The 10,510-nt window shown below is 63.3% G+C and overlaps 1 protein-coding gene across 1 annotated transcript; it reads left to right on the forward strand.

The window, feature by feature from the left end:
- Positions 1-451: 451 nt before the first annotated feature.
- On the forward strand, positions 452-10,510 carry RNF214 (ring finger protein 214). The gene is made up of 16 exons (XM_063139359.1): positions 452-613; positions 1,418-1,570; positions 2,364-2,895; positions 3,354-3,413; positions 4,469-4,609; positions 4,996-5,135; positions 5,528-5,596; positions 6,085-6,181; positions 6,452-6,540; positions 7,261-7,351; positions 7,840-7,938; positions 8,157-8,527; positions 9,125-9,263; positions 9,399-9,506; positions 9,611-9,709; positions 10,230-10,510. The coding sequence occupies exons 2-16, from the start codon at positions 1,428-1,430 to the stop codon at positions 10,293-10,295; spliced, it is 2,244 nt and encodes a 747-aa protein (XP_062995429.1). The 5' UTR covers positions 452-613; positions 1,418-1,427; the 3' UTR covers positions 10,296-10,510.

Genomic DNA, 10,510 nt, shown 5'->3' on the forward strand with positions numbered 1-10,510 from the left:
CGGCGCAAGAGGAGAGGGGGTCATCCCCACCCTCACCCCGAGGTGCCTTTTGGGCCGCCCCCCCCACTGGCGGCTGCTTCCAGCACTGCTGGGGGGCGGGGCGCCTCCAAGCCGCGGAGCGCCTCCGGTTGCATTCAGAGCAGGGCTCGAGTCCATGCACTCTGCACATGCTCCGCCTCCGCTCCTTTTGCCACCAGAGCTGCTGGGGATATGACGTGAGCCCGGGCGGGGGGATAGCCATGGCTCCCTCCGTATTTGGGGGTGGGGTCGGCGCTGCCTAACCCCCCTCCCCCCCGCCTGACATGCCCCCGGGGCGGGGGCGCCTCTCCCCTCTCGCTTGCCTTGGCCGCGGCAGGGCGGCAGGGGGCGCTGTGGCGCTCTGCAGGGCCTCCCTCTTGGCCGCGCCTCGTCGGCGGGACGCTCCTTCCGCCAGCCGGGGCCGAGGGAGGCGGAGGCGGAGCGGCAGCGGCAGGAAGGCAGGCAGGAGGGAGGGAGGCAGGCAGGAAGGCAGGCAGGAAGGCAGGAAGGCAGGCCGGCCGCGCTCCTTCCCGCTCCTGCTGCCTCCTGCCCGGCCCGAGGTGCGGCGGGCTCTTGGGCGGCAGCGCCGAGCACGGCAAGTCCCCCCCCGCGCCTCCCCCCTCCTGGCCTGCCTGTGGAGACCCCCTTCCTTATGGGGGGGCTGCCCCTGTCCTCCTCCCAGCCCCCCCCCCCCGAGAAGGCCGGCGGGAGCCTCCGTTAAGGACCCTCCCCCCCGAGTCTGGCGCAGGGGCCCCGAAGGCGGCAGCCCCCCTCCGTGGGGCGACGTGGAGGGCCCCGCCTGGGCCGCCCCCTGCCCTGCCCTGCCCTGCCCTGCCCGAGGCACCCACGGGCCCTTGGCCACCCGCCTGCCACCCCCGTGGCCGCCTGCCTGGCGGATTGGGCGCCCCAGCGGAAGGGGAGGCAGGAGGCGCCTCTTTCCCTGCCTGCAGAACGAGCTGCACCTGTGGAACATCCTCTTCTGCGCGGCCTGGGACGGGCCAGACGCGCTCCCCCCCCCTCCTCCTCCTCCTGCCCCCATCCTGCCCCAGGCAGATTGTGGCTATCGGCACGGAGGTGGATGTCAGGCTGCCGCAGGGAAAGAGGGGGTGGAGGGGGGACCTGCCAGGCAATGGGGAGGCTCTGAAGGATTGGGGGGGCCCCTCTGGGCTGCGGAGGGTCGCCAGCTGCTTGCTTGCGGCGTCTCCCCATGCCTTGTGGCGGCGAGGGCTGCGCTGCTCCCGCTGCCCTGCCGTGTCTCATCACGGCTGCCGGCTCTTTAGCCTGGTTGTGTAAAATCCACACTTCTGCCCACGCGTGGAAGAGGAGGAGCCACAATCCGCCTCCGAGGCCGTCCTCTCGTGAAGAGAGCAGTTGTGATTGTTGGGTTCTTTGCTTGCAGAGAAGGCGCAATGGCATCAGAGCAGACCAAAGACGAGGAGACGGAGGAGGAGGAGGAGGAGGAGGTGGCGGCGGCAGATGTGGGGGTCCCCAGCAGCCAGCCTGGCCCGTGTGATTCCGACCTACCGAAAGGAATTGCCAGTTTGTCTCTCAGGTAAGCTGGACGTGGCAACGTTGCCTTAGGCTGCTGGGCAAATGGACTCTTGCTTCAGAAAGAGCCGCTTTGCCCCACGAAGGGGAGACTGGAGGCCTCATCCAATAATGCAGCAGCCTTCAACTGGATCGGTCCGGATCGGTGGCTGCAAAGCTCTTGCCACCGGTGGGTCCCATGTTGCAGCTTGGGAGTCCTGGTTTGCATGTAACAATAAGGCAGAATTCTTCAGAACAAGCTGGTGTCCGGTGGACGCTGCCCAATTACTCTTAGGCGAGTCATTCTGTCAGCAGGTTAGTGCTGCTGCATCCAATTCCAAACTGGGATTCCTGGCTTGTTGCTCCCAAACCCTGGCTTCAGATTCTGGCTTATTTGGGAGAAGCAAATCAGGAATGCTGGTTCGGACAGAGCGCTTAACCTTTTGCTTGCTGGTGTCTTCTTGGTTAGTTTAGCTGCTCTGGCTGGCAAGGGGAGCCAAGCAGGAGTGACTGGGCAGCGTGCATCAGCATGCTTGCTTGTGACCTGGGCCCCTTGTGTCTTTCACCTCAGAAGGTTCCAGGACGAGGTTCAGGCACAGAAATTGCTTCCTGAGCATCCCTTTGCCACTTTTTCAAGATTTTATCCAGGAAAAATCAATCCTGAGACATCTGGCTTCCTAGCAAGAACACCTGGGCAGGTTCCCTTTCCTTCTGGCACCTGCATATGTGGGGAGAGGTTGCGGTCACATACGTGGCTGACGTTGGCGGTGATGAACGTCTCCTTTTTTATTCCATTCTCTCTCTTATCTCTCGGATAGCGTAAGTGACCTTTCTATTCACAAAGATGATAGTCTGTCACTGGCTGCTGCTGACCACGCTCATCCCACAGTCAAGGAGAACCGGGAAGATGAGCACATGGATGAAGGAGAAAGAGATTCTGGGATTCCGCAGAGGGACTCGTCCTTGCCAGTCCCCAAGGACCACGAGACCTCAGCGGAGCCTTTGGCCAGTCCTCCTGCTGAGGCTTCCTTGCTGCCTCCTCCCGGCCCCTCAAGTGAGGAACTCTCTTTGCCTGACTCGGATGCTGCTGTGGGAGAACAGAGATGCGCTCTCGCTGGGGAGATTCTGCTGCTGGCTCCTCCACTTCCACGGGCGGACCCTTCCACGGACCAGACTCGTGCCGCCCTTAACTGCTCCGAGGCTGAGCTGGGATCTTTGATCTTGCAGCATGGCAGGCGGCAGAATGGGTGCCCAGATTTGGAAGACTCACCCTTGGCAGCATCTCCGAGTGGGGAAAGCCAAGGCCAAGAAGGCGCGTCCCAAAAGCCCTCCCAGAACATTGCAGTACAGGTTAGCGCCAGTAAGGTTTCCCGGGGTTGGAGTCAGGGGGGCGAGAGCACTGTGTGTGTTTGGGGGGGGGGCGGCTCTCCAGTCCTAGAGAGGGTTCTTCTCACCCTGTGCTGAAGTGGGAGGCCGGCTTGCTGTAGGCCAGCGGTTTGCAGTTTCTTAGTCCGTGCAGCAGCCATGCAAGTCTGGGCCAAGGAGAAAGATGGCAGACTCCGCGGCTGCGCAGGCGTTTCAAACGACGCACAAGGGCCGACGCCCTCTCCTCCACGCCAGTTTTTCTCCTTAGATGTGTTTTGGCCCTCAAGCAGCGCGAAAGTCTGGGGCTTGAGTTCTGGGGGGGGGGTCCTCATGACCAAGGGCCCCGCAAAGCAGCGTCCACTGGAACCTCTGCAAGAGGAACGATGCATCCGCGCAAAGCGTAGCGGTTCTTTGACAGGCAGGACTCTCGCCTCCCTTTGCAGACCGACTTCAAGACGGCTGACCTGGAAGTGAACACGGATCAGGACATTGAAAAGAACCTGGTAAGCGTTGGTGCCTTGATGTGTCCGTGTAGCTGACTCTGTGCTCGAGGGGCCGCGGGAGGCCATCGGCACGGGGGAAAGCCCTCTCCTGGGATGGGAAGACAGCGCCCAGGCTAGTAGCCGCCCATGGAAATGGCAGGGAAGCAGCTTTTGGCTTTCCCTTAGGAGGAAATTCCTAATGGAGGAATCTGCCTCGGGAGGCAGTGGGCTCTCCTTTGCTGGCGGCAGAGGCTGGAGGGCTATCTGCCAGGCAAGGGGTTGGACTAGATGATCGCTATGGCACATCCCACTTCTGTGATTCCCATTTCTGGAGGACAGGCCTCCCTCCGTGACCTTTTCTTGCCTTGATAGCAGGCAAACAGACTCCAGCAGGGCTCCTGCGTCAGGGCTCCTGTGTCAGGGCTCCTGCCCTTTAGCTTCTCGGCCTGGAATTCGGGGACATGCGAAGGGCTGCTGTGTCTGGCCAGCCCACAGGAGGTGCGCTTCAGTCAGAGGCCCACTGGGCAGCTAGCTGTGCAGGGGCGAGAGGCGCCCCCAAGCCCCGGAGCTCCCTGTTCGTGTGCAGTTGTTTGGGGACCCCACTGGGCCCCTGAGGGGAAGGGGCATCCATCCCCGTACCGGCTGTGATGCCTGGGCCGCCTGCCTGCCTGCCTTTGTTCCAGCAAGGCCTCTGGCTGGGTCCAGGCACCCTCAGCTCTGGACTTGGGCCGCTTGGAGGCCTGGAGAGCCGTGGCTTCTTTGCTCTCAATGTTGCCCCAGAACTGGTACCTGGTTAGGGCGTCTGTACTGTGCGTGGGGCCTGCTTCGTTTGCTCGGGCAATGGGGGAGCTGGCCCAGCAGCAGCGCCGTCATCATGCTAGCAATGGACGTCCTGTTGGTCCGAAAAGGGACCTACTTCCCCCCGCCCCTGCCCAGGTTCTCCCTTCATTTTCTGACTCCCACCAGGCTTAGAGGGTGTGGTGGGAGGACACGTGGCGGAGCGGAGCGGAGCGACCCCTGAGACGGAGAAAGGCGGGCGGGGGTCTCTACTTACCTGTCTCTTTGGGCCCCGGCAGGATAAAATGATGTCCGAGAGGGCTTTGCTGAAGGAGCGCTACCAGGAAGTGCTCGACAAACAGAGGCAAGTGGAGAATCAACTCCAGGTGCAGCTGAAGCATCTGCAGCAGCGAAGGGAGGAAGAGATGAAGAACCACCAGGTAGCGGCACAGTTCACCTTCCTCGGCTCTCGTTCCCACAGCAGCTGAACGGAGCCACCGCCGGCCTCCGGCTGCAGGGGCAGAGGGGAAAGCGCCCGGAGGAGCCGGGCCGCAGGGTCCGTCTCGCCCAGCCTGCCTGCTCTTTGGGCTGAACAGGATTGCTGCTGCTGCTGCTGCTGCTGCTGCAATCTTAGGTGTTTTGTTTTAAATGTTGTGTATATTTTTTTGGCATTTTGTTTTATCTGGACGTGTTAGCTGCCCTGGTTATGCAAAATGGATGTTGAAGGTGCTAGATACGAATAGCCCCCAAAAAAGTATGTGGACTGCCTTAGAAAGCACCAGATACGGTAGAGGCAAAGTATTTACTGCTGCTGCTCCTTCTCTAGGAGATCCTGAAGGCTATTCAAGATGTGACTGTAAAACGAGAAGAGACCAAGAAGAAGATGGAAAAGGAGAAGAAGGAATTTTTGCAAAAGGAGCAGGATCTGAAGGCAGAAATTGAGAAACTCTGTGAGAAGGGCAGGAGGTATTTCTGAGGGTTCAAAGGCTGCAGCTTCCGGCCCTCCACAGAGGCTGGTTCAGAACAGAGGAGAAACCAAAGCCAGGCTGGGGGTGGGCTGAGTCTCTGCTTCTGCCCAGCAGCTCTGGCTGGCCCCAAAGCCCCCTGCAGCCCTTCGGGTGGCCGGTCCCACTGCTCCGGAGAGCCCATTGGGCCAGCTGCCCTCCATGGTGGGAACCCAGTTGGGCCGGGGCCTCCTTGCTGGGCGCCAGCAAGCGCTCGCTGCTTATTCACTGAACCCAGTGAGCAGCGGAGGGCGGCTCGTCCGCCTGAGCGGCGCTTGGGCCCCCGGCGGTGCCTCTTCTGCTCCGCCCGGCCCCTGACTTGGCCCGTCCCGTCCCGTCCCTCTTTCTGTGCAGGCTGCTGAAGGAGCAAGAGGAGAAGGAGAATAAGATTGTTTCGCTCATTGCCGAGCAGTCTGAGGAGAAGTAGGTTTCGCTCGCTTCTCGGCGCTGGGCCCTTGCCAGGAAGCCGCCCTTTGCGCACGAGGCCTTCTTCCCACTGGTGGGAGGGGTTTCCTTTCCCTGGATGAGGTGGGCCGCTCTTACACCGCAGAGTTACGCTCAAGCGGGTGAACTTCATCTAAACGTTAGCGCCCCTGGAAGTGCCAGCCACTGGCGGGTCTGCACTTGGTGGTCTTGACATGGGCTGGCGTTTCCTCCTCACGAGCACGACTGGCACGGGTTGGGGCTCACATGTCCTATGGCTCCCAAAGGGCGGTGGGGTGGATGTTAGAGCTTGCATGCGAGGGTTGACTAATCTGCCCCGTCCGCTCAGGGGGGTGCCCGGTAGCGTGCCCCACCATCTGGAAGCTAAGAGGCCCAGGAATGGCGGGGTCCTGTTTCATGGGACGCCCATGTCAGGGGCGGCTGCTGCTTCCTGGCCCCTAAGCCAGGGCCTCCGGCTTGCTCCGCAGGGAGGTGTGGGAGCTGGAGCTGGACAAGCTGAAGAATCAGCACAACGAGATCAACAGGTCAACCCTGGAGGAGACGGAGCGGGCGTGGAAGGCAGAGGTAGGGCGGCTGCTGCTGCTGCTGCCGCTGCCGGCGCCATCCTGCTGGATGCGGAGCGTCCTCTGGCTGCCTAGAGCGGGTGGGGGCCCGTGGACGGGGCGAGGGGAGGCAGGCCTCCGCCAACCTTGCTCCGAAGGCGTGTCTTGAGTTCAGGGCACCGTCGCGGCCCCAGGGGCCTGAGCAGAGGTCCTGGGAGGCCTCCCCGAGGGCTATGAGCAGGCGCCTCCTCCCTGAGCAAGTGAGCAGCCGCAGCCTCCGGGTTCTTTCCAGATCCTGTCTCTGGAGAGCCGAAAGGAACTGCTGGTGCTGAAGCTGGAGGAGGCAGAAAAAGAAGCGGAGCTGCACCTCACCTACCTCAAGTGAGTGTGCGGCCTGGGCACTGTTGCGGCAGAGAAGCCCGATGGCGTAGGGCCATGGGCAGCTCCAGCGGGATGTCCCCCAGGCCCCCCCCCCCCCCGGAACTCAGGGTAGCCGGGCCTCCTGCTCTCCTTGCACCCTCCGCCCTTCTCCACCTTTTTCCTGGCAGGGCCCAGGAGAGCGGCGCCCAGCCCTCTTCCGCCACCCTCCTGTCTGCACAGTGCCAGGGGCCACGTCCCTTGGGGACGGCCTTTCATCATGACCGGGCCATGTGGCACAAGTGGCGGCTCGTAACCTAGCCAACGGCTGCGCTCGGAGAGGCGGCAATTTCTTACTTCTCTGAAGCTGGGCCTCCACCCCTGGGAACGCTTTTTAGGAATCTCGCTGGTGGCTTCGCCCTGGCCCGAGGGGCGGGAGGCCGAAATGTGGGCCGCTTCCCCTGAGGTTCTTCCACTTAGAGTAGGAGCAAGGCTGTGTGTTCCCTGCAGCGCCACAAGCGATTACCTGTCCTGTGACATCACACATGCCCATCTGTGACTGAACGTGTGCTGCTCCTCACACAGAACCTCTTGGGAGAAGAGCCTGCCTTGCTTGGCTCTGGGGAGGGCCAGGCGGGGGGAGGCCTGTGTGCTTTTCCCTCCTTCAGCTGGCTCTCTCTCTCTTGCCCCTGGCAAGAGCGTGGCTGACACTGTTTTGCCTTGACTGCTGCTGTGTCTGGGCAGGTCGACGCCCCCCACCCTGGAGACCATCCGGCCCAAGCAGGAGTGGGAGACGAGGCTGAACAGGATACGGATGACCAAGGAGAGCGTCCGGGTAAGTCCGGAATGTTCCCACGCAACGTTCCCCGTGACAGACAGGGTGATTGGCGGAGGGCTTTGGGGCCCGCCCCCTGTCCCAGCTAGTAAATAGCCCCCCTCCCCTGGGATTGTTGGGGAAGGGGCGTGTGTATTCAGCAGGAGTGGCCGTGAATCGAGGGGGAGGCTTTTTGTTCACCTGCGCGGTCGGCCCCGCGGATGGCGTTGGTAGGGGAGGGCGCTCGCCTCTGCCTCTGGGCTCAGGCTGGAAGCAGCTTCACAAGACAGTCTCCTTTATGGGGAAAGCTATGCGTTTGGACCTGTGACAAGACGTGGCCTGTCCCATTCTGGGCATAGGGACTGGTAGGCTGACTAGCCCAGCTGGGCTTGTGGCCTTCTCTTGGGCTGCCCTGTCTGCTCCCAGAGGGGGTCATCCCTAGATTATGAGACTTGGCTCACCCCACCCCCCACCCCCACCCTGTGCTATATGTGTGTTTTGTTTGCCAGGACCAGTTCAACGAACACATCCAGTTGGTGCGCAACGGGGCCAAGCTGAGCAGCCTGCCCCAGATCCCCACGCCCCCGCTGCCGCCGCCCCCGCTGGAGGTGAGCCTGGCCTTGCCTTCTGGAGCTGGGAGTGGGGCAGGCTTTGCGAGGGGCGCTGGGTCCTGAAATGCCAGCTGCAGCCGCTGCACTTCCCGGGCAGCCCCTGTGGCTGGGCCCCCCCCTCTGGGAAGCCTCCAGGCTAACGGCCTCCCTCCCCCCCCCCCTCCCTCTCTCTCTCTCTCTCTCTCTCTCTCTCTCTCTCTCTCTCTCTCTCTCAGACGGACTTCCTGCTGCCGGCCTTCCAGCCCAATGCGGCCTCCCTCCCCCCGCGGCTGCCCTTCCCCATCGGGACCGTGCCCATGGTCATGCCCAGCGCGGACCCCCGGGTGCTCTCCTTCCCCCTCCTTAACTCTTCCATCGCCAGGCCCCCCCAGCCCTCGCCCCCGTTGCCCGCTGCTTCCCAGGGCCGGAGCAGCCCCGCGGCGGCCTCCCTGGTGGGCCCCCGCATGGCCCCCATGGCTTCCCTCCCTCCACCGCCGCCAGGCCTGGCTGGGGTCAAAGCAGCCCCGGAATTCCCCAGACCGCCCCCCGTGGACAAGCTGGAGAAGATCCTGGAGAAACTGCTGACGCGGTTCCCCCAGTGCAACAAGTGAGTGGCGCGTCGGGGCTGGGGGAGCTGCTGGCGGCCCCTGCCCCGGACCGCGTGCCCTGGGAGCAGGCCTGCGAAGGGTGGAGGCGGCCGCCCCCGCCCCCTGAGCTGCAAGCGACAGCTTGGAGCAGGGGTGAAGGGGTGTCCGGCCTGAGCGCCGCGGCATGGAGTTGGGAGTGCTGGATTGGCCCCAGGCAAGCCAGCAGCCCTGCCCCCGGGGCGGCTGTGGGGTGTTAGATGAGCAGAACTGGGATCGACCCAGGAAGGGGAGCTGCGTGGCGGATCCCGAGGGGACCCCCTGACGTTGCTCTGGGCAGTTCCTTGCACGGTCTGCTGGGTGGGGTGCAGCTGTCCCTGGCCAAGGCTCAGCCGGGCTCTTCCGCCACAAGGGGTGCGGCAGGCAGAGGGCGGCCCTGCGTCCTCTCCGATTTGCGGGTGGGGCGTCAGCCTGGAGGGCAGCTCCCTTGCAGGCCGGACCTTCCCCCCAAGCCAAGGCCTCCCTCTGGGGGCTCTAGCTGGCCGGCATCCCGGCCCCTTCGTCCCTCTCTGGGGGAAGGCCAAGAGCAGAGCCCCAGCTTCCTCCGCTCCCCTCCGCAGGATCCAGCTGACCGGCATCCTGCAGCAGATCAAAGCGGCACGGAGGACCTTGGCAGGACTCACCATGGAGCAGCTGAGCCAGCTGGTGGCAGCCAAGCTGGCCCAGCAGCAGGACAGGGGGGCTGCCGTGGGCACCCAGGTAGGTGGGGGGGCTTGCGGGGGCCACACGTGTGGGTTCAGGCCTGCGAGGTGCTGGGTGCACAGCCATCCGGCCTCCTGGGCGCTCTGGCAGGGGGAGTCCATGACCGGCCACCCTTCATTTCCTCTCCTGCAGCCTCATGGCCGGATCTGCTCCCCCATGTTCCCTGCGCCTCTGCCTCAAATCAGCAACCCCATGTTCTTGCCCCCTGCCCAAGTCTCCTACGCGGGGAACGCACCTCAGGTGAGGCAAAGCTCCTGACCTGGGCCCGGGCACCCTGTCGGGGGGTGGGGGGAGGGCGGCTGGGAAGGGCCCAGGCCACTCCCCACTGCCTCTGCTCCTGCCAGGCTCCCGCTGCTGCCTGCAAGCTGTGCCTGATGTGCCAGAAGCTGGTCCAGCCCACTGAGCTCCACCCCATGGCCTGTACCCATGTGCTGCACAAGGAGGTGAGTGCTGTGAGATGCCCCCCTCCCGGGGGGGAGAAGCTCTGAGGACGTTCCGGGCAGGGGTGGTGGTGTGCAAGGCGCTTCCTGCCCTGTGGGGGAGATGCCATAGCATCCGCTCGGCGGAGCGGAGGGCCCGGGTTCAGTCCCCGGTAGCAGCAGTAGCTGTGAGCTGCTGATACTGGGCTGGACGGGCAGAGGTCAGGCCCGCTAGAAGGCAGTTCTTGGGTCGTGGTGGCAGTTCAAGGTTTCGGTCTACTTACGTCATTTCTATACTGCCCCAAAGGCAAGGCTCTCTGGGCCGGTCACAAAAAGATCGACGCTCCCCCCGGGCGGGCCGTTCCTTCCCCCTTTAAACCGGTTCCCCTTGGGGCTGGTTGAGGAGACAGCGGTATGTATGTGGCTGCACGCCCCCCCCCCCCCATCCCCGGCCCCCTGCACATGTGCATTTCCCCCCCCGCAGCGCCCTGACCTGCACGGCGGGGGAAGTGGTTGGCAAACGGCAGGCTTTGTCCTCTTCCAGTGCATCAAGTTCTGGGCTCAGACCAACACGAACGACGCCTGCCCCTTCTGCCCCAGCCTGAAATGACCAGCGGGGCAAAGCGATGGTGGCAGCAGCAGCGGCAGCAGCAGGCGCCTGGGGCAGAGGAGGAGTCGGACAAGACCGGAGGCATCCCAGGATTTCTACAACTCTGTATTTATATGGCCATGTATACACATGTACATTTTTATTCTATAGGGAATGTGTGTATAGAAAGTCTGTATCCAGACCAGTTCATAATAAAGTGTGTATATTATGCAGGA

This window comes from Elgaria multicarinata, chromosome 12, assembly GCF_023053635.1.
Source record: "Elgaria multicarinata webbii isolate HBS135686 ecotype San Diego chromosome 12, rElgMul1.1.pri, whole genome shotgun sequence".
NCBI lineage: Eukaryota > Metazoa > Chordata > Lepidosauria > Squamata > Anguidae > Elgaria > Elgaria multicarinata.